Source organism: Lynx rufus, unplaced genomic scaffold, assembly GCF_022079265.1.
Source record: "Lynx rufus isolate CCGP_SWC_20201006 ecotype Redwood Valley unplaced genomic scaffold, mLynRuf1.p SCAF_1, whole genome shotgun sequence".
Classification (NCBI taxonomy): domain Eukaryota; kingdom Metazoa; phylum Chordata; class Mammalia; order Carnivora; family Felidae; genus Lynx; species Lynx rufus.
The window spans coordinates 188,999,230-189,023,863 of record NW_025814823.1 but is presented as its reverse complement, the minus strand read 5'-3'; the positions used below and the strand labels follow the sequence as shown (position 1 = coordinate 189,023,863).

The 24,634-nt window shown below is 39.0% G+C and overlaps 1 protein-coding gene across 1 annotated transcript in view; it reads right to left on the bottom strand.

Moving 5' to 3' along the window:
- Positions 1-20,038: 20,038 nt before the first annotated feature.
- Positions 20,039-24,634, bottom strand: part of RNF145 (ring finger protein 145) — a 59,400-nt gene continuing 54,804 nt past the window's right edge. The window contains exons 10-11 of the mRNA XM_047091793.1: positions 23,892-24,248; positions 20,039-21,656 (exon numbers count right to left, since the gene is read on the bottom strand). Of these exons, the coding sequence (XP_046947749.1) occupies positions 21,270-21,656; positions 23,892-24,248 (744 nt within the window). The 3' untranslated portion in view covers positions 20,039-21,269. The remainder of the gene's footprint in view (positions 21,657-23,891; positions 24,249-24,634) is intronic.

The window sequence follows — 24,634 nt, the reverse complement described above, 5'->3', positions numbered from 1 at the left end:
ATCGATGGACATTTGGGTTCTTTCCATACTTTGGCTATTGTTGATAGTGCTACTATAAACATGGGGGTGCATGTGTCCCTTTGAAACAGCACACCTGCGTCCCATGGGTAAATGCCTAGTAGTGCAATTGCTGGGTCGTAGAGTAGTTCTATTTTTAGTTTTTTGAGGAACCTCCATACTGTTTTTCAGAGTGGCTGCTCCAGCTTGCATTCCCACCAACAATGCAAAAGAGATCCTCCTTCTCCACATCCTCGCCAATATTTGTTGTTGCCTGAGTTGTTAACGTTCGCCATCTTGACAGGTGTAAGGTGGTATCTCATTGTGGTTTTGACTTGTATTTCCCTGATGATGAGTGATGTTGAGGAAATTTCATTTAAATTTAAATAGCCACATGTGGCTAGTGGGTACCATATTGGACACAACAGACACGTGAAGTTTCTTTAGGTTCCCAACCAACTAAACCTCTCTTGCCTCTGGGTCTTTGTCCTTTTGCTATTCTCTCTCATTCAAAGACCTACCTTCTCTTTGTCCTTTGTCTCAGCCTAAACATCACTTGTTAAATGCTTTTATAGAACAGGATGCACATAATCTTTGCCACTGACAAAATTTTAACCATCTTTAATTTGTGAAAGTAAGGCTATATTTCAAAGCAATGATAACACTTTAACTGTACCTTTTGATTTCCACTGACAGATGTGCAAGGTGTTTTTCTTTTTGCCCTTGGCTATTCATTAATCCAATGAGTAGGGGGTGTCACTGAGTGGTCATAGGTCATGATTCATGCCATCAATGTGTTTTTTTGGCTTTCACATTTTTAAAATGGAGCCAAAATTTTAAATGGAAGAGACTTCATTAAAAATCTTCATTCCCAGATGCTCTGGAAAAAAAACAGAACATCTGGATGCACATTCACTTCTACTCAGCAATAACCAGCTAGACTCATTCCAAAATGGTCATCACTAGCCACATATGGCTATTTAAATTTAAATTAATAAAAATGAAATAAAATTCAAAATTCAATTCTTCAGGGGCGCCTGGGTGGCGCAGTCGGTTGAGCGTCCGACTTCAGCCAGGTCACGATCTCGCGGTCCGTGAGTTCGAGCCCCGCGTCGGGCTCTGGGCTGATGGCTCAGAGCCTGGAGCCTGTTTCCGATTCTGTGTCTCCCTCTCTCTCTGCCCCTCCCCCGTTCATGCTCTGTCTCTCTCTGTCCCAAAAATAAATAAAAATGTTAAAAAAAAATAAAAAAGATTTGCTAATAAATTATTAAAAAAAAAAAATTCAATTCTTCAGTCACACTAGCCACATTTCAAGTGCTCAAGTCACACATGGCTAAAGGCTACTATCCAGTTGGACAGGGCAGCTACAGAACATTTCGATCAACATAGAATGTTCTATTGAGCTACATTTCCTAGAGTGTAGTTAGGAGGCAGGGAGTAGATGCCACCTTAAGGGGCAGGAGCTCCTAAGCTACTATTGAGTATTTTTTTTAAATGTTTATTTATTTAATTTTGAGAGGGAGAGAGAAAGAATGAGCAGAGGAGGGGCAGTGAGAAAGGGAGAGAGAATCCCAAACAGGCTCCACACTGTCAGGGCAGAGACAGACACGGGGCTCCAACTCACAAACCAAGAGATCATAACCTGAACCGAAATCAAGAGTCAAGACACTTAACCAACTGAGCTGCCCTAGGTTTCTTATTGAATATCACAGTGGGAATGGACCTGGATTTTCTGATATTTCCCAAGAACTCAAGAATCCAGATTTTTTATGTGAAACCTCCCAATTTGTAAATGGTAGCTCAAATGTTTTAGAAATATTGTCTAAGCAAAACAAAGCAAGTTTTGTTGGTCAGATTGATCCCCTACGTGCCAATTTGCCAGCTCTGAGCCCAAAGTTTGGCAGAGGCATCAGAGATCAGCGTGCCTGAGGTTGAGAATACAAACGTTCAGTGTTGGACAGGCTGGGATGGGGGCAGGGATGGGTGGGAGGTACACCCATGGCCTTTTAGAAATCAATCTTCCGCTGCCAGCAGCATAAAACACAGAGGCTCCCATCTTCCAAGTTCACTTTTTTGTGAGTTGTGCAACATAGCTCATAATAACAAAAATATAAGTGCCCCTTAAATTTTCAGCTGTGCTTCATCTTTTCTAAGGGAGAGGGAAAGAATTTCAGAGTAAATTTGGAAAGACTAGTGGGTTTTGGAAAAGATTTATTGAACTAGAAAGAAAATGGGAATTTATAACGCTTATAAGGTTATCTCTCAGTGATGTAATACTTCTCTTGGGAAGGAAGTAGTTTTATATTTTAAAATTCTCTAAACCAAGACTTGACTCTCCAGTCCCAAACACTGTCCATCTGTTCCTGCAAACAGTGTGATCGCATGGTCTGGACCATTGGATGGGATCATTATAACCACAAAGAGAGCATTTTCCTAATAAATAGTACAAGGACATTTTTTAAAGAATTTCATTTATTTTTTAAGGGGTGCCTGGGTGGCTCGGTTGGTTGGGCGTCTGACTTCAGCTCAGGTCATGATCTCACCATCTGTGGGTTCAAGCCCCGTGTCAGGCTCTGTGCCAACAGCTCAGAGCCTGGAGCCTGCTTCTGATTCTCTGTCTCCTCTCTCTCTCTCTCTCTGCCCCTTCCCTGCTCATGCTCTGTCTCTCTCTCTCTCTCTCTCTCTCTCTCTCTCTCTCTCTGTCTCTCTCTCTCTAAAGTAAAATAAAATCATAAATAAAAGAATAAAGAATTTTATTTTTTAAATGTTTATTTATTTTGAGAGAGAGAGAGCATGAGAGATAGAATCCCAAGGAGACTCAGCACTGTCAGTATAGAGCCTGATGCAGGACTCAAATTCACGAGCCCGAGATCATGACCTGAGCCAAAATCAAGAGTTGGACACTTCCCCGACTGAGCCACCCAGGTACCCCAGCACAAAAACATTTTATAGCTAACAGTTTCCAAATTCCATATCTTGACGGGCTGTGGCTTGCCATATAGTAAGATTTATTCTGCACCCTGACTTTGATTTACTTGTTTCCCTTTTATAAAAAATTTACCAAAAAATTGATTCCAATTGATAGTTTTAAATATTATATCTCAGAAACTTTCACTGTTCTGTATTTTCACCAAAGCTCACATATAACACCTTTTAATTTAACAAAGCAGGTCTCTTGAATGCAACATAATACACATGGATATTTGGATATTGTTTTGAGGTGAGCAGAAATGATAGGAAGAACACTAGACTGGAATTCAGAAATCTAAGCACTGTTCCCAGTGCAACCGTCAACTGTGTGTGGTCTTGGACGGTTGAACAGTTGGCTCTCTTATAAAACAGGGCAGGTGATCTAGATTTCTGAAGACTGGGTTACTTCTAAAATTCTGTGGTTCTTTAATTCTGTATGTTTGTGGGGGGAAAAAACTGACAATGTAAAACTGAAAATATAGTTTCAGACATTTCCAGATGGTTAATCAACCAAAACGGTCGGTAGACTAGGTCAGGTCTCACACGTGTACCTACACTGACATGCTGGCCAGGCTTTGCTGTTCCACTGCAGAAGCCCTGTAAACTGCTGGAATACTTACCCATAAATGTTTCTCAGAGGCAAATGTCTTTGTGTGTATTTCTTCTCTAAGAATCATCTTCCATAAAAGCAGTAGTTCCAAAAACAAGGAACCACCCCCCTCACCAAAACAGTAGGAATATTTACCCTAGATCAAAGTTGGTTCTCGCATTTTAATGGATCAGAATCAGCTGCAAAATTGATACAAAGAACAAATAGGCTCCTTCCCAAACGTACCCAGTCGGAATCCATGGGGTTGGGCCCAAGCATGATATTTTTCACAAGCTTCCTATCTCCTTCCAACGCTCAACAAAGATGGAGAAACACTGGCCCAGGTCCATGTAACAATGTGGTGATATCACTGAATGCAAACTTCACGTGTAGAATCAAACTGAAAATACATTCAAATGAGACACTTGGTCACTGATTCTGTTCAATGAATACTATAATTAAAGAAAAATGAAAATACAGATTCTACACTTTCACAAATGAACATCAGATTTATCCACATTGCTCCTGGTTCTCTTATATTTTTCACTTTAATCAATACAGAGGTATTTGCACTATACAATGTCGTTAAATGAGCAGCCAAGTTTGCCAGTAATCACAGCATCTCCTACTTGAACAGAAGTTTGATGATAATCTAATTTTTGAAAGAAGGTAGTGGCAGAGACAGGATCTGGGGTGAAATCAGAAAGCCTACTTGACCCACTTCAGCTCCTGCCAACTGTTACCAGGCAGGAATGAATAACTTCATGCAGCCAGCTCTTCCAAGTTTCCAAGAGAAGCCAGAAATTGGATTTGTATGTATGAGCCTGCAATTTTTAAATGGTTGGCAACGAATTTAATTTTTTTTTAAAAAAATTCATTTAGGGGTGCCTGGGTGGCTCAGTCAGTTGAGTGTCCGACTTCGGCTTAGCTCATGATCTCATGGCTTGTGAGTTCGAGCCTCACGTTAGGCTCTGTGCTGAGAGCTCAGAGCCTGGAGCCTGCTTCGAATTCTGTGTCTCCCCCTCTCTTTCTGTCCCTCTCCCACTCGCTCTGTCTCTCTCTTTAATAAATAAATAAATAAATAAATAAATAAATAAATAAATAAATAAATAAAAAATAGTTTTAAAAATAATAAAAAAAATAAAAATTCATTTAAAAGTACACCTTTAGAAGACGGTCAAGATGTTGGAGCAGCATGGAGACCCTGAGTTTGTCTTGTCTCTGAAACAGCCAGATCAGCACCAAACCATTTTGAATACCTAGGAAATCGATCTGAGGATTAACACAACAATCTGCATAACTTGAGCCACAGAACTCGGCAGGTACATGGTGTGGAGAGGTGAACTGGGGGAGAGAAAAGCCACAGAGGATAGGGAGCTGTTTTTGTGGAGAGAGGACAGAAAGAGAGAAAGGGAGAGAGTGTGGTGCATTGGGATGTGCAAGAAAAGCACTCCCCTGAAAGTAGCTGGAAAGAAAGAGAGAGTAAGAGTAAAAACACTAGCAGGGGACTGAACAAGAAATCTGTTCCCCCAAACCATTGGTGGGAAGCAAGGAGAGGGTTTCAATACCACCAGGATTTTATAAACGGTGGAGCACAGAGTCTGAAGTTTTGGAGCTCAGTGCCTAGTGGTGTTCTGGTGAGGAAACAGGACGAATTCCCAGAAGCAGGCAGTGCAGTCTGAGGGGTCCATGTGCCACACGGGGAGAAGTGGTTGCCCTGTTTGGAGTGCATTTGGTAGAGGGCATACGGCCTTCCCACAGGCAAAGGTCTTGGCAGACCCCTGAAAGGTGCCATGTTTGCCACTACTGGGACAAAGTCACCAGAGTGTGATGAAACCTGGCGCTGGCTGTGTGTTGTGATTTGCCATAATTTCTGAACCTCTGCCACTGCATGATTGCAAGAAACTCTTCTGGGGCAAGCTGGCACCCTGCCATTGCTCAGCAAGATCCTTCCCCCAGAGAATTGGTGCAGGTCCAAGCTACAGGGGTCTCAGAAGCATGGGGTTTTGCAACACAGCCCCATCTGAGATAAAACTCTGGAGGGAAGTGCTACCTGGCAGGTGGACAGCTTGGACACGGACAGGGTGGAGAAGAGGAGTGGACGGAGGCCTGAGACAAAGAAGAGATATTTGATCAAAGGTCGGTGAGAGTGCAAAGTTCCTGTGCCAGAGACTAGGGAGCTGGATGAAGCCATTTCCACCTCTCCCACACAGCTGCATGCACATCGCACTGACCCACCCCAGTAAGCTAAGCAGTGCCACCTGGTGGATAATGGAGCCCTTACACCAAGCTCCCCACCAACTGCGCCCTCCAAGCACATTCCCTAGAAGACCAGCACAAGTCACTCCACCTGCTTAGTGCACAGACTATAGAAGACTCCATACTTTCAGTCCTAGAGAAAACAGGATGTAACTTCTTTAGGTTTCATTCTGTTTTCTGGTTCCTTTATCTGTTCATTTTCTTTGCTTCTGTTTTTGCTTAAATTGTTTTATTTTTTCTTTTTTTCCCTTTCTTTTCTTCACCATTCTTGGATACAGAAAAGAGAAAATTTTATTTTTTATTACTTTATTTTTAAATGTTTTATTCTATTTCATTTTCTTTATTCATTTTATTCTATTTTATTATATATATTTTTCATTTTTAAATTTTTTCTTACTTTTTCTCTTTTCTTTCCCTTTTTTCTCTATTCTATCAAGTTTCTTTTAACAACCAGACCAAAATGCACCTAGGATCTAGCTTTCTTTATTTGATTTTTTGTTTTGTTTTTAATTTTTTAATTTTAATTTTTAATTTTATTAATTTTTTCTTCCTTCAAAATGACAAAATGAAGGAATTCACCCCAAAAGAAAGAACAGGAGGAAATGATAGACAGGGGCTTAATCAACATACATATAAACAAGATGTCTGAACTAGAATTTAGAACCACAATAATAATACTAGCTGGGGTTGAAAAAAGAATACTTTTCTGTGGAGATTAAAGAAATAAAATCTAGTCAGGACGAAATTAAAGATGCTATCACCAAGATGCAATCTCGGGTGAATGCCACGAAGGCAAGAATGGATGAGGCAGAACAGTGAATTGGTGATTTAGAAGATAAAATTATGGAGAATAATGAAGCAGAAAAAAAAAAGAGGGATGGGTATTGAGGAGGGCACCTTTTGGGATGAGCACTGGGTGTTGTATGGAAACCAATATGACAATAAACTTCATATATTGAAAAAAAAAGAAAGAAAAAAAAAGAGGGAAACAAAGGCAAAAGGTCACAATACAAACTTAAAGAACTCAGTGACTTATTAAAAAGGAATAACATCTAAATCATAGGAGTCCCAGAAGATGAAGAGAGAGAAAAAGGGGCAGAAGGTTTATGTGAGCAAATTATAGTGGAAGACTTTCTAATCTGGGGAAAGACACAGACATCAAAATCCAAGAAGCGCAGAAAACTCCCATTAGATTCGACAAAAAAACAACAAATCATAGTCAAATTCATGAAATATACAGACAAGGAAAGAATTATGAAAGCAGGAAGGGAAAAAATGTCCTTAACCTATAAGGGAATACAGATCATGTTCACAGCAGACCTATCCAGAAACTTGGCAGGCCAGAAAGGAGTAGCAGGATTTATTCAACATGATGAATCAGAAAAATATGCAGTCAAGAATTCTTTATCCAGCAAGACGGTCATTCAAAATAGTAGGAGAGATAAAGAGTTTCCCAGACAAACACAAACTAAAGGAGTTCGTGACCACTAAACGCCCTGCAAGAAACTTTAAGGGGGGTATTTTGACTGGAGAAAAGACAAAACAAAACAAAACAGACCAAAAGCAACAAAGTCTAGAAAGAACCAGAGAACACCTCCAAAAACACCAACTCAAAAGGCAACACAATGGTGCTAAATTCATGTCTCAGTACTCACTCTAAGTGTCAATGGACTAAATACTCCAATTAAAAGACATAGGGTATCAGAACAGATAAGAAAACAAGACCTATATGCTGCTTACAAGAGACTCATTTTAGACCTAAAGACACCTGCAGATTGAAAGTAAGGGGATGGAAAATCATCTATCAAAAGAAAGCTAGAGTAGCCATACTTATATCAGACAAACTAGATTTTAAAATGAAGACTGTAACAAGAAATGAGGAAGGGCATTATATCGTAATTAAGGGGTCATCCAACAAGATCTAACAATTGTAAATATTTATGCCAACATGGAAGCACCCAAATATATAAATCAATTAATCACAAATAAGAAACTCATTGATAATAGTACCATCATAGTAGGGGACTTCAACTCCCCACTTAGAGCAATGGACAGATCATCTAAGCAGAAAATCGACAAGGAAACAATGGCTTTGAATGATACACTGGACAGATGGACTTAACAGATATAATCAGAACATTTCATCCTAAAGCAGCAGAATACACATTCTTCTTGAGTGCACATGGAACATTCTCCAGAATAGATCACATACTGGGTCACAAATCAGCCCTCAAAAAGTAAAAAAAAATCGAGATCATACCTTGCATATTTTCAGATCACAATGCTATGAAACTCAAAATCAACCACAAGAAAAAAAAATAGAAAGACAATGAACACTTGGAAACTAAAGAACATCATACTAAAGAATAAATGGGTGAATAGGTTAACCAAGAAATTAAAGAGGAAATTAAAAAGTACATGGAAGCAAATGAAAATGAAAACATTACAGTCCAAAACCTCTGGGATGCAGCAAAAGCAGTCATAAGAGGGAAGTATATAGCAATCCAGGATTTCCTAAAGAAGGAAGAAAGGTCTGAAATACAGAACCTAACCTTACACTTAAAAGAGCTGGGAAAAGAACAGCAAATAAAGCCCAAAACCAGCAGAAAAAGGGAAATAATAAAATTAAAGCAGAAATCAATGATAGTGAAATTAAAAAACAACAATAGTAGAACAGATCAATGAAACCAGAAGCTGGATCTTTGAAAGAATTAACAACATTGATAAACCACTAGCTGGATTGATCAAAAAGAAAAAGGAAAGGACCCAAATAAATAAAATCATGAATGAAAGAGGAGAGATCATGGAGCCCCTGGGTGGCTCAGCTGGTTAAGCGTCCAGCTTCAGCTCAGGTCATGATCTCATGGTTTGTGAGTTTGAGCCCCACGTCAGGCTCTGTGCTGACAGCTCAGAGCCTGGAGCCTGCTTCAGATTCGGTGTCTCCTTCTCTCTCTGCCCCTCCCCCACTTGTGCTCTGTTTCTCTCTCTCTCAAAAATAAATAAATGTAAAAAAATTTTTTTTAAATAAAAAAAGAAAGAGGAGAGATCACAACCAACACCACAGAAATACAAACAATAATAAGAGAACATAATGAACAATTATATGCCAACAAATTGGGTAATCTGGAAGAAATGGAGAAATTCCTAGAACCATATAAACTACGAAAACTGAAACAGGAAGAAATAGAACATTTGAACAGACCGATAACCAGTAAAGAAATTGAATTAGTAATCAAAAATCTCCCAACAAACAAGAGTCCAGGGTCAGATGGCTTTCCAGGGGAATTCTACCAAACATTTAAGGAAGAGTTAACACCTATTCTTTTGAAGCTGTTCCAAAAAATAGAAATGCAAGGAAAACTTCCAAACTCATTCTATGAAGCCAGTATTACCTTGATTCCAAAACCAGACAAAGACCCCACTAAAAAGGAGAACTATAGACCAATTTCCCTGAGGAACATGGATGCAAAAATTCTCAATAAGATACTAGCAAACTGGATCAAACAATACATTAAAAGAATCATTCACCACAATCAAGTGGGATTTATTCCTGGGATGCTGGTTCAATATCCGCAAATCAATCAATGCGATACATTACATTAATAAAAGAAAGGATAAGAACCACATGATCCTCTCAAAGGATGCTTAAAAAGCATTTGACAAAATACAGTATCCTTTCTACAACATCATTCTTGATAGAAGGATCATACTTCAAGATCAGAAAGGCCATAATATGAAAGACCCACTGCTATTATCATCCTCAATGCAGAAAAACTGAGATCTTTCCCCCTACCATCAGGAATACGACCAGGATGTCCACTCTCACCACTGTTATTCAACATAGTGTTGGAAGTCCTAGCCTCAACAATCAAACAGCACAAATAAATAAAAGGTATCCAACCAGCGAGGGGGAGGTCAAACTATCATTCTTGGCAGATGACATAATACTCTATGTAGAAAACCCAAAAGACTCCACCAAAAAAACTGCTAGAACTGATTCATGAATTCAGCAAAGTCACAGGATATAAAATCAATTCACAGAGATCGGTTACATTTCTATACATCAATAATAGAAGAAACAGACATCAAGGAATCAATCCCATTTTCAATTGCACCAAAAGCCATAAAATACCTAGGAATAAACCTAACCAAAGAGGTGAAAAATCTATACACTGAAAACTACAGAAAGCTGAAAAAACTGTAGAAAGAACTTATAGAAACTATAGAAAGAAAGTTCTGAAGAAGACACAAAAAAATGGAAAAATATTCCATGCTCATGGATTGGAGGAACAAATAGTGTTAAAATGTCAATACTACCCACAGCAATCTACATATTCAATGCAATCCCTATCAAAATAACACCAGCATTCTTCACAGTGCTAGAATAAACAATCCTAAAATTGGTATGGAACCAGAAAAGACCCCAAATAGCCAAAGAAATTCTGAAAAAGAAAACCAAAGCTGGAGGCATCACAATTCTGGACTTCAAAGTGTATTACACAGCTGTAATCATCAAGACAGTATGATACTGACACAAGAACAGACACATAGATCAATGGAGCAGAATAGAGAACCCAGAAATGGACCCACAAACGTATGGCCAACTAATCTTTGACAAAGCAGGAAAGAATATCCAATGGCAAAAAGACAGTCTCTGCAACAAATGGTGTTGGGAAAACTGGACAGCAACATGCAGAAAAATGAACCTGGACCACTTTCTTGCACCATACACAAAAATAAACTCAAAATGGACGGCAGATCTATGAAAAGACCTTTAACCTTGGCCAAAGCAACTTCTTACTTGACATATCTCCAGAGGCAAGGGAAACAAAAGCAAAAATGAACTTTTGGGACCTCATGAAGATAAAAAGCTTCTGCACAGTGAAAGAAAAAAATCAGCAAAACTAAAAGGCAACCGATGGAATGGGAGAAAATATTTGCAAATGACATATCAAATAAAGGGTTAGTATCCAAAATCTATAGAGAACTTACCAAACTCAACACCCAAAAAAACAATCCAGTGAAGAAATGGGCAAAAGACATGAATAGACACTTTTCCAAAGAAGACATCCAGATGGCTAACAGACACATGAAGAGATGCTCAACATCATTCATCATCAGGGAAATACAAATCAAAACCACAATGAAATACTACCTCACACCTGTCAGAATGGCTAACATGAACAACTCAGGCAACAACAGATGCTGACAAGGAGAAAGAGGAACACTTTTGTACGGCTGGTGGGAATGCAAACTGGTGTAGCCACTCTGGAAAACAGTATGAGGTTCCTCAAAAAATTAAAAATAGAACTACCCTATGACCCAGCAATTGCACTACTAGGTATTTACCCAAAGGATACAACAGTGCTAATTCAAAGGGGTACAGGCACCCCAATGTTTATAGCAGCACTATCAACAATAACCAAAGTATGGAAAGAGCCCAAATGTCCATCTACTGATGAATGGATAAAGAAGATGTGATACACACACACACACACACACACACACACACACACACACACTGGAATATTACTTGGCAACTAAAAAGTATGAAATCTTGCCATTTGCAACAACGTGGGTGGAAATAGAGTGTATTATGCTCAGCAAACTAAGTCAGAGAAAGACAAATATCATATGACTTCACTCATATGTGGAATTTAAGATACAAAACAGATGAACATAAGGGAAGAGAAGCAAAAATAATACAAAAACAGAGAGGGAGACAAAATATAAGAGACTCTTAAATACAGAGAACAAACTGAGGGTTGCTGGCAGGGTTTGGGTGGGGGGCTGGGCTACAGGGATGAGGGACATTAAAGAGGACACTTGTTGGGATGAGTAGTGGGTCTTTTATGTAAGTGATAAAGCACTAAATTCTTTTCCTGAAATTATTATTACATTTTATGTTAACTAACTTGGATTTAAATTAAAAAAAAAAACATAAAAATAAATAAATAAAATTACACCTTTGAGGGGCACCTGGGTGGCTCAGTTGATTAAGTGTCTGACTCTTGATTTCATTCAGCTCAGGTCATGATCTCACAGTTCATGAGTTTGAGCCCCGCATAGGGCTATGCACTGAGAGTGCAGAGCCTGCTTAGGATTCTCTCTCTCCCTCTCTCTCTCTCTCTGCTCCTCCCCAGCACACTCTCTCTCTCTCTCTCAAAATAAATAAACATTTTTTTAAAAAGTGCACCTTTGAGGTCAAACAATAAAACCAAGAAAAATTCATCAGCCCAGATTTCACCTGAATACCCCAGGTTTGTAAACTATTCTAGAAAGCTCTGAGTTCTGTATCTGAATTGAGTCAGATAATCAAAAACCACTCACCGAAATGACCTCATCTCTCTGGCATGTAATGTTATGCTCTCTGCCTCTAGAACTAACAGAATTCTCTGCCATTTTTGAACTCTGGGGTTTATCCATATTAAGTCACATATTAAGTTCATTTGTTCACTCAGATATGTAGAGAGCTCCTGCCCCACCCCAGGCACTGGAAACACAGTGGTAACCCAAACCTTAGCTAACTTTAACATTTGGCATAGCACATAAGAAAACACATAAAGCTTATCACTCAGTCCATGGTAATGATTAAAAATACAGATGGGCAAAATCTTAAGAGCAGTATGACACCTCAGAGATCATTTTTTTCAGATGAGGCTGAAGCCCAGAAAAACAAAGTCTGGCCAAGGATCACACAGCTCAAAAAGGAATAAAAATTTTAGCCCAGAGCTCTTGCCTTTAGTCTAGCCTCCTCTCCTCTGTGCCTATTTGCCCAAATCCAAGGGGACGGATAAATGATTGTCAGAGGAAACTAACAGGCATGGTGCCACTCAGGGAGATGACTTCAGTTTGGCAAGTTCTCACTTGGAAAGTAATAGAACACTCATCTAGAAGTGACACAGAATTTCTTCTACATTCATGGGAATTATAATTTCCAGCTAGTCAGAAGCCATTCTGTTTTACCTTAGAATATATAAAACAATAGAAAAGCAAGGAGTTACTTATATCTATTAAGAATAGAAAGAAAAAATAAGGCTCACACAGCCAACATTCATGAAAAATAGATTAGGAAAAGGACACCAACATCAGTTTTAGTAAGAGCAAGGAAAATGGATAGGACTCTAGAATCATGGTTACCTGCAGGGCTTACTCAGTCTTTACTAGAAATGCCCCACCTTCACTTTAAACCACACTGCAATTAAATGTCAAGAAAGGGAGTAGATTTCTGCATGGCCAAAAGAATAACTCGTTCTATAAGCTGCTCCTAGTATTTTTTATTATTTTCCAAGCAAGTACTACCTATAAAATGCAACTTTATTTTTAAGTCATAGCAGTCTCTATTTTCAAAGTTGGTGTGCTTTAACTGACAAATTACAGAATTGTGTGGCATATGTTTGAATTTCAGATGCCTGATGATAGGCAGTAGACTTTAAAAATAGAAGTAAAAGCGACTCCTCGGTAAGTGGGGGTGTGCTTGTCAATGAAGGGAGTTCTGTTAGCGCTGAATGTAAAAGTAACTTGAAGGGACGCCTGGGTGGCTCAGTCGGTTAAGCGTCTGACTTTGGCTCAGGTCATGATCTCATCATGGTTTGTGGGTTCAAGCTCTACATCAGGCTCTGTGCTGACAGCTTGGAGCCTGGAGCCTGCTTCAGATTCTATGTCTCCCTTGCTCTCTGTCCCTCCCTCGCTCACACTTTCTCTCTTTCAAAAATGAAAAACATTAAAAAAAATTCTTAAAAGAAACTTGAAAAGACTAATTCCAAAAGGGAGATTATGGGTTATTTTTATTCTTTTTAAATACTTTGTTTTCCAATAAGCAGGGCTTCAAAATGAGGAAAATGTATTTTTAAAACCTATGTAGGATTTACAAAATAATTGAAACCTTGTAATTCCTACTTTCAATTTGCCATGATTCTAAAATTGGACTCTATTTTTATGAAAGCCAGAGTAGAAGCAATGAGAGTGTAAAACTTATTTGCTAAAAGGTGTGTTTATTACCTTGGCATATAAGGTGTTAATACTTAAATCTCTGTAAGGCCCTTTTCCCATTACCAGAGCCGTAGGAAAAAAAGACCTTCCTTTTAAACCTGAAAACTACAAAATTTTTCCTTCTCCCCTAACCAATTACATTCACAATTTGACATAATGTCAAAACCTTTAGGGAAAGCAGAGTGTTTCTGATGTAAAATGCTCATGAAAACATGGCATACTTCAGAGACAACACAGAAGCCCTAATGAGGGATCTCAAGGAGCCTCATGTTCAGTCCAGTGTTTGAAAATCAGGCCTCCAGAGACATACTGTGCCTATAGCATGGTTTAGATCACTAGAACAAGTTTAGGACATGAAAACAACACAAAGTAGAAATACATGTTAATAACTAGAATGAGGGTTTAGATTGTTTCATACTTTGATGTCAAAATTCATAAGGCAATAAAAAGTTCTTAAGAGAAAACTGATTATGAGTGAAAATACATACATGTGGCCTGAAAAACAGCGGAAATCAGTAAGTGGACCCAAAAAGGGCCCATGAAGGATGTAATATTTTCTCATTTAATTTGATCAAGTATAATAGGAGAGAAATTGAATTTAACTTTGTTTTCTCTTCAGTCGTACAGATGGTTAAACTTTATATCGTATGTCAAAAGCCTGTGAGTTGGAAACTATTACAAAAATGACCAGGAAACACAAACGTGAAATACAGATGGCGTTACACAATGCTACCATCCCAGCATATCAGAACAAGAAATCAATTAAGTCAGAGGTTCTCAACCAGTACACTTTGAACCATTCAGAGGTATGCTCCCCAAGTCTGAATAACTTGTAAATAAAAGTATGTGCTGCTCCAGCTGAGGTGTGGTAGTGGTCAGCATTGCAAATGTGTTGTCTTTCCAGGCCACGGAAGGAAGACTGCATGCCCCTGTGCTGATGAGGCCATAGTTCAGGCCATGGGGTGATAAGCAGAAGGGGCAGGCGTCCACTGCTGAGAGGAGCCTGGGATTGCTAATGCACGGTCTTCCAGAGCCCTTTCTCTTTGCCATGGACATCCTGAAGGTTTAATAGTGGCTGTTCCATCAGCCTAGATCCAAAGTGTCCGCACCAAACAGAGCACCCCTGCCAACTTCGCGGTCACATACGCTGTGTGCATGACACGTAAACTTCTTTTGGTTTAAAGCCACTGAGATTTTGAGAGGTTTTGTCACAACCACATAATATAGTTCTCCTGAAAGGATCAGAATGCTATGTGTCCTCCTGGGTGCTGGGCTGAGAGGCTCACATGACGTGGTAAGTAGAGCTGGGGTCTCTGTGCTACTAGGAGGTAAAAAGTATATTATAACATGAAACTGAGGCCAAAGAAGTCTCCACCTTTATTAAAACATTTGAGTGCTTCTCTTAAGGTCTATAAAAATGTTACACTTGGTCAGAAGTGTAAACAATGCTAAAAGACGGCCAAGTTCACTATGCCATAAATGATTTCAACTTTTTAATTTTTTTTACATTTTATTTATTTTTGAGAGACAGAGTGAGACAGCGCATGAGTGGAGGAGGGGCAGGGAGAAGGAGACACAGAATCCAAAGCAGGCTCCAGGCTCTGAGCAAGCTGTCAGCGCAGAGCCTGATGCGGGGCTCAAACCCACTAACCATGAGATCATGACCTGAGCTGAAGTCGGACACTCAACTGACTGAGCCACCCAGGCACCCCAATGATTTCAACTTTAACTGTGATTTTATTTAATATTTGAACACATACCTTTTACACAAAGGCTAAAAATCAGTTTTAAGTTCAAGCTCACTAACCAGGTCTTTAGACCTCTAGCCTACCACTAGAGGGAGCCATCTGCTCTTGTTTTTGCCTAACTTGGCTCACCAAAGATGGTGAGCAACTTGAGCTACACCTAGGGGAGAAATGCATTCTAGTCTAGCCACTTCTTTTCTAAACATAAAACTGTGTCAGTATTACCTAGGGAGCTTTGAAAATCACATTCTCAGAAACCCCCAAAGCCTGATTCAGTAGGTCTGAAGTCGGGTTCAGAAATGCATAATTTAAAAAAAATTTGGGAAGCATACTGGAGAGTAAAGAACATCCTACTAAAGAATGAATGGGCTAACCAAGAAGTTAAAGAGGAAATTAAAAAGTACATGGAAACCAATGAAAATGATAACACCACAGCCCCAAACCTCTGGGACGCAGCAAAGGCAGTCATAAGAGGAAAGTATATAGCAATCCAGGCCTTTCTATAGAATGAAGAAAGGTCTCAGATACATAACCTAACCTTACAGCTTAAAGAGCTGGAAAAAGAACAGCAAATAAAACCCCAAACCAGCAGAAGACAGGAAATAATAAAGATTAGAGCGGTAATCAATGCTATAAAAACCAAAAAAAACAGTAGATCAATGAAACCAGAAGCTGGTTCTTTGAAAGAATTAACAAAATTGATAAACCACTAGCCAGTTTGATCAAAAAGGAAAGGACCCAAATAAATAAAATCAAGAATGAAGGAGGAGAAATCACAACCAACACAGCAGAAATAAAAACAATAAGAGAATATTATGAGCAATTATACACCAATAAAATGGGCAATCTGGAGAAATGAACAAATTCCTAGAAACATAAACTGACAAAACTGAAACAGGAGGAAATAGAAAATTTGAACAGACCCATAACCAGTAAAGAAATTGAATTAGTAATCAAAAATCTCCCAACAAACAGGTCCAGGGTCAAATGGCTTTCCAGGGGAATTCTACCAAACATTTAAGGAAGAGTTAACACCTATTCTTTTGAAGCTGTTCCAAAAAATAGAAATGGAAGGAAAACTTCCAAACTCATTCTATGAAGCCAGCATTACCTGGATTCCAAAACCAGACAAAGACTCCACTAAAAAGGAGAACTATAGACCAATTTCCCTGAGGAACATGGAGGCAAAAATCCTCAACAAGATACTAGCAAACTGGATCCAACAATACATTAAAAAAATTATTCACCATGACCAAGTGGGATTTATACCTGGGATGCAGGGCTGGTTCAATATCCGCAAAATAATCAATGTGATTCATCACATCAATAAAAGAAAGGACAAGAACCACATGATCTTTCATCTATTGAGAGTAGATGCAGAGAAAGCATTTGACAAAACATAGCATCCTTTCTTGATAAAAACCTTTAAGTAGGGATAGAAGGATCATACCTCGAGAGATCATAAAAGCCATATATGAAAGACCCAATGCTAATATCATCCTCAATGGGGAAAAACTGAGAGCTTTCCCCCAAGGTCAGGAACAAGACAGGAATATCCACTCTCACCACTGTTATTCAACATAGTATTGGAAGTCATAGCCTCAGCAATCAGACAACACAAAGAAATAAAACGTATCCAAATTGGCCAGGAGGAGGTCAAACTTTCACTCTTTGCAGATGACGTGATACTCTATAGGGAAAACCCAAAAGATTCCACCAAAAACCTGCTAGAACTGATTCATGAATTCAGCAAAGTTGCAGGATATAAAATCAATTCACAGAAATCGGTTACGTTCCTATACACCAACAATGAAGCAACAGAAGAGAAATCAAGGAGTCGATCCCATTTACAATTGCACCAAAACCCGTAAAATACCTAGGAATAAACCTTACTAAAGAGGTGAAAAATCTATACACTGAAAACTATAGAAAGCTTATGAAAGAAATTGAAGAAGACACAAAAAAAGTGGAAAAATATTTCATGCTCATGGATCGGAGGAACAAATATTGTGAAAATGTCAATACTACCCAAAGCAATCTACATATTCAATGCAATCCCTAACAAAATAACACAAGCATTCTTCACAGAGCTAGAAACAATCCTAAAATTTGTATGGAACCAGAAAAGACCCCCGAAGAGCCAAAGCAATCTTGAAAAAGAAAACCAAAGCTGGAGGCTTCACAATCCCGGACTTCAAGCTGTATTACAAAGCTGTAATCATCAAGAAAGTATGGTAGTGGAACAAGAACAGACACTCAGATCAACGGAACAGAATAGAGAACCCAGAAATGGACCCATAAACGTATGGCCAACTAATCTTTGACAAAGCAGGAAAGAATATCCAATGGCAAAAAGACAGTCTCTTCAGCAAGTGGTGCTGGGAAAACTGGACAGCGACATGCAGAAAAATGAACCTGGACCACTTTCTTGCACCATACACAAAAATAAACTCAAAATGGATGAAAGACCTTAATATAAGACGGGAAACCATCAAAATCCTATAGGGGAAAGCAGGCAAAAACCTCTTTGACCTTGGCCGCAGCAATGTCTCCTGAGGCAAGGGAAACAAAAGCAAAAATGAACTTTTGGGAACTCATCAAAATAAAAAAAGCTCTGCACAGGGAAGTCAACAATCAGCAAAACTAAAAGGCAACCGATGGAATGGGAGAAGATATTTGTGAACGACATATCAGATAAAGGGTTAGTATCCAAAATTTATAAAGAACTCAAACTCAACAGCAAAAAACAAATAATCCAGTGAAGAAATGGACAAAAGACATGAACAGACACTTCTCCAAAGAAGACATCCAGATGGTCAACCAACACATGAAAAAAATGCTCAACATCATTTATCATCAAATCAAAACCACAATGAGATACCACCTCACACCTGTCAGAATGGCTAACATTAACAACTCAGGCAACAACAGATGTTGGCGAGGATGTGGAGAAAGAGGATCTCTTTTGCATTGCTGGTGGGAATCCAAGCTGGTGTAGCCACTTTGGAAAACAGTATGGAGGTTCCTCAAAAAATTAAAAATAGAACTACCCTACAACCCTGCAATTGCACTACTAGGTATTTATTCAAGGGATATAGGTATGTTGTTTCAAAGGGGCACATACACCCCAATGTTTATAGCAGCACTATCAACATTAGCCAAAGTATGGAAAGAGCCCAAACGTCCATCAATGGATGAATGGATAAAGAAGATGTGGTATATATCTACAATGGAGTATCACTCGGCGATCAAAAAGAATGAAATCTTGCCATTTGCAACTACATGGATGGAACTAGAGGGTATTATGCTAACTGAAATAAGTCAGAGAAAGACAAACATCATCTGACTTCATTCATATGAGGACTTTAAGATACAAAACAGATGGACATAAGGGAAGGGAAGCAAAAATAATATAAAAACAAGGCGGGGGGGCAAAACCTAAGAGACTCTTAAATATGGAGAACAAACAGAGGGTTACTGGAGGGGTTGTGGGAGGGGGGATGGGCTAAATGGGTAAGGGGCATTAAGGAATATACTCTTGAAATCATTGTTGCACTATATGCTAACTTGGATATAAATTTAAAAAATAAAAATTTAAAATTTTCTTTAAAGAAAAAAATTGGGGGAGTATAGTTGACAATGTTATGTTAGTTTCAGGTGTGTGCCAGTGATTAGACATCTCTTATGTTATGCTACACTCACAAGTGTAGCTACCATCTGTCACAACACGGTGCTATCACAATGCCATCGACTATATACCCTCTGCTATACCTTTCGTCCCTGTGACTCATTCATTTCCTAACTGGAAGTGTGTGCCTCCCACTCCCCTCCACCCATTTTGCCCCTCCCCCATTCCCTTCCTGTCTGTGAACCATCAGTTCTCTGACTTTATAGGTCTGATTCTTTCTGTATGCTTACTCATGTTTTGTTTTTTAGATTCCACATGTAAGTGAAATCATATGGCATTTGTCTTTCTCAGTCTGACTGATTTCACTTAGCGTTAATACCCTCTAGTCCTATCCATGAAATATGTACTTTTTTTAAAAAGCTCCCCAAATATTCTGATGCAAAGCTAGGTTTGATTCCACCAGTGTAGAAGATTTCAAAGAGCTGGTCATTTCCAATCAAAAAGTTTTGCCACCTGCAGGGCATTTTTGACAGGGATCAAGATATAAGAAACCTGATTGGACAGGGCACCTGGGTAGCTCAGTAGGTTAAGCTTCTGACTCATAATTTCAACCCAGGTCATGATCTCACGGTTTCTGAGATTGAGCCCTGTCTTGGGCTCTGTGCTGATAACGTGGAGCCTGCTTAAAGATTCTCTCTCCCTTTTTCTGCTGTTCCTGACACATGTACTGTCTCTCTTTCAAAAATAAATAAATATTTAAAAAAAAAAAAAGAAATCTGGTTGGATAAAAACAAAAACCTCCCAAGAACACGATTTCAAGAACTTCACAATAATAACCATCACAGGAACAAAACACAGTTATCTTCAAATTTAAATTTATTAAGACATTCAGCTATGTCTGTCAGTCTACATCCAAATTTGCTACTAAAAATAAAATAAAGTCACATCCCACATTAGGAATATTGAGTCTGAAAAACACTTTTTGAGCCAAGCCTATTGTATAAATAAATGACTAGTTTCTTTTCATATCAAAATTCCCATAAAAAATTACATTCCCCCCTCCCCAGTTCTACCTGTAGCCATGATGAATGTAAAAATTTAAATATGACACATCCTTGTCAAAGAAAAGGTGCAAAGTCTATTAACAGCTTTAAAAGTGGCATTTGCAGAGTGTGATCATACAGTTATGTACTCATTCCCAAAGTGCAAATATTGCCATAATTTAACACTGTTTTGATTCAGTTGCAAGAATTAAACATTACACAGCATTGAAAAGTACACTTAAGGGCCTCTATCAGTGCCCTAAAGCCCTTCCCACTTTGGTCTCCTACACGAATGTGGACCCCAAAGTGTTCATTAGAGTTTTAGTTTACTTCACACAGCCAACACAGTATACAATATATTAACAAAAGTTTCATATACATCAAAATATTGGAGACTCCATCATAAAGTTCAAGAGTCTCAGATTACATGAATGCACCCGCAAGGCCCAAGTGCCCACCCACCCCCTAAAGCACATACGAAGTATGAGCGTGCTTCAATCTTTGAATACAATCAATGCTCCTACATCTTTGATTTCATTTCAGTGCTGTACAAAACTCAATTATCACCTGACTGAGTCCCAATTAACTAAGGGAAAGGGGTTGGTGACAAGGGCTGGTCACTACTCATACTTTGTAACAAGAATGATCCTGTTCCACAGAGAGTGAGAGGTCTGTTCTGCTTCGGCCTGCTTCTTCCCACGCTGTCCTGATGCTCTTTATCCTTCTTTCTTTAGCCCCTTTCAAGCACTCAAATGTGATTTTATTTATCCCTTCCAAGTCAGGGGCAATTTCTGAAGCTGCTAAGGCTGAATTTTGTTGGCAAACTTCTATATCAGCATAGGATACAGAAATACATTTTGATTAGCATACATTGCAAAATTTCTCCCACAATGTCAAGGGGATGAAAGCCAGCAGTCTCCACTGAGAGTACTTCCTGGGTCAGATTCTTGGAATGTCAAGTCTCCTGCCTCATCATCTTATACATTCATTTCTCAAATCTGAGTGCGAATTTCATAGTGAGTTAACTTCTCCAGAGTATCAAAGCGTTACTTCTGCTTCTTTTCTTCTGGGCTGACCTCAACAGGACATACTTCATCTTCTGCACTAACACGATATTCCTTAGGATCACAAGTCCCTTCCTGGCTATCTGATCGTGTGACAATGCATTCGTTATTGTCCCTAGAACCTTCCTGCATCCCAGTCCCTGGAGGATGCTCTTGATTTGGAGGTTCAGTACCTTCCTGAAGCATGATGTGTTGCTCAGCTCCAGCATGAGGTTGTGGAACCAGCTCCGTTCCTAACCCTGCAAGCTGGGAGGAGTTTTTGAGGTGGCAGTGGCACAGAGGGCAGGTCTCCTGGACATACAGCCATTTCTTGAGACACCCTGCATGGAAGAAATGACTGCAAGGTGTGATCACAGCAGATTTCATGTCCTAGAAGCAAGAGGAAAGGTATCTCATAAATGTCTATTATCTAAAATCGTTGCTGCTAATCCCAAAAGTTCTAGTTTCATCATTTCTTTCCCACAAGTTCCCCATATAAAATTTGTAACACAGATCTTAGAATAAAACTCATTTTAGATTATAATAATAATCCTCCTGCCATCAGAGACCCCTTTATACCAAAATGCAAGAACCACTACCTAAGTAAATAAAAAAGAAAGTAAAAACCAAAAATGAGAAGGAAACTAACTTAACTGGCTTCTGCCTCAGTATGAAACATGAGCATCACACAACTATTGCAGTGTGATTACTGGGTCTCCCCCGGCACAGCATGAGTGTAAGTAGAACCTGAGAAAATCTGATGAAGGCAGGACTTTCCACAGTAATGCTTCAACACAGCTGGACAGATTATTTATTCCATGATGAAATTACGGCAAGGAGACAAAGTCAGCCACATAACACCAGGGTATTGGCAAGGAAGTGGCAATTTCATTAGGGACAATGTAACGCAGTCTTCAAGGTAAGGTCCGTATAAACCAGCATTTCTCAACTTTCATCACAAGCACCAGAGTGCTTGTTAACCATGCACATTCCTGGGCCACCCCAGTTCTACTGAATTGGGATATCTGAAGATGGCATTCACAAATCTGTAATTACAACGAGCCACCCATGTGACTTTTATGCACACTCAAGTTTGATAACTACTGCAATAAGAAAGAAGTGGTGTATTTTGCATTAATATTCCTTGCAGAAGAAATATTTAAAGAGAGAAGGCTGAGGACATGATGCTTCAATTGTAAACATATACATTTGGTGACACAACCATTAATTTTGTTTGAAGTCTCAAAATAAGGAGTTGTAGTTGTCACATAAATTCCTTGCCAAAAACTGGTAACACCTGGGAGTCAACTTTTAAGCAGAAAGCCATCCAAGGAAAAGCAGCCAGCTGGGAAGTTAAGCAATTTGAGTTTCATTTTCTGTGTGATATCAGCAGGTAGTTCTAGCACCTCAAAAAAGTGATGTGACAACAGGAAATACAAAAAGAGGACTCTTAAATCCCAGAGATGGAACATTTAGGTATGGGCTGCTAAAGCTGATGTACAGGTCTTTGACATGCTTTGTCCTGCATACAACAGGGCTACCAAGCACAAAGGAACCAGAACTAAGACCAGGACCACTTCACTTGGGGGGAACCTACAATACACTCCTTAGTTCCCCCAAATGCAAAAACCAACCTGGAAAACATTATTCTGTGAGTACCCAAGGTATGTTCTAGTAACAATAAAAAAGTGGTAGTTGCATTTTATTCTTAGACAAAATTCTTGTACTAGATAGTCTTAAACACACAGATACACACACCCCATTAAACCATAGAGCAGCCTTGGAGAAAGAACATTCCTTCATACTCAGTGACACCATCTATAGTTTTATTCCCCTAGCACACGCTCTTTGAGAGCAATTTTAAAGGAACAATTTCTGACAGTACAGCTAAGCTATAAAAGCTGCTACTCAACCACCCCCTTGCACAGGTTATTGGGGACTAAACTCTAGGCCTATTTTTTTGTTGTGACATTTCCAAACTCCTTTACATACTATCTTTCAGTTTTAATAGAGGGCAATCATCAGCTATTCATGGCACACATGCCAAAGATGCCAGGAAGGCCAACTACAGTGCCATACCAATTGGTTGCCTCTACCCCACGTCCATACACACAGGCTATCTCCATCTCAGATATCCATCAACCCACAGGTAAACACGCACTCTCTCCAACTATGTTAAGTAAATGAATACTTCTTCCCCACCCTGGAAATACCAGAAGGAAAAGAGTCAGAATCTTGGCACACCACTTTTCAGAAGTTGCTGACTCCTGATAGTATATACTTGATAGTACATATATCTGTGTGTGTGTGTGTGTGTGTGTGTGTGTGTGTGTGTATTCAGGAGTAAATATAAAATACACCTGACCTGTTTTTCCTTTATTTATGGGTGAGCAATGTTGAAAATAACAATAAATTAGAACTTGGACTAAATTAAAAACTTAGTTTAGAAATAAAACGGAAATAGTCTATCAGGTCTTTAATAATCTTTGAAACCTTTTTTTTTTTTTTTTTAAACCCAGGAAATAATTCTGCCTAGAAATTTAACTTAAACTTGGTTAATATGGTTAAAGTCCCAGGAGATACATTGTATGACCCACCCAAATGGATTCTTACTGTGCAAGTTACCTGGTAACAGATGGCACAAATATCATTGTGTTTTTCCAGCTGCTCTTTTGTAGCAATAGGTAATGATTTAATCTTATTCACAGCATCCCTGCGGAGAAGGAAGCTCTTCCACCCCAGCTGTGCCCGAAGCCACACATTATAATAGGAATGGATGAAGATGATCATTGAGCCCATTACGGTCCACTCTCCGAAGATGGTCTCTGAGACACCATAGGCCACCACACAGAGGGCCACAAGAAACTCCAAGAGGCGGTAAGTGCCATTCACATAGTAGATGACATCATCCATGTTTTCCACTGGCTCTTTTCTGAATTCCTCAACCATAAATAAGACATAAATAAAAAGTGTTCCCAAAACCTGGAAAAAAAAAAAAATCACATTATTTTAAAACAGAATATTACCACTAATAAAGGCTTTGCATAGACTTTAAGCAATAACAACATTCCTAAATACTTTTAGGGTGCCATATTTAATACCTAGAGACAGTGGTGTCATTAAAATGTGGGTGCTCTCAGTAATCCAGGCATTCGCTATCAGAAAGCCACACCTTGAGACATAACTTTCTTAAAAATGATTCTGATTAGTTTCTGACTCATCCTTTCCATTTATTCCCCAGATCATCAAAACCTATTAAAGTTCCATCTAAATTGTCCTAATTCTGTAGTCATACATGTTCCTCAACTTTCAAAGAACCTTTACCCCTACGGGGAACAATGAATAAATCTGTGTTGCCAGTGCTATAT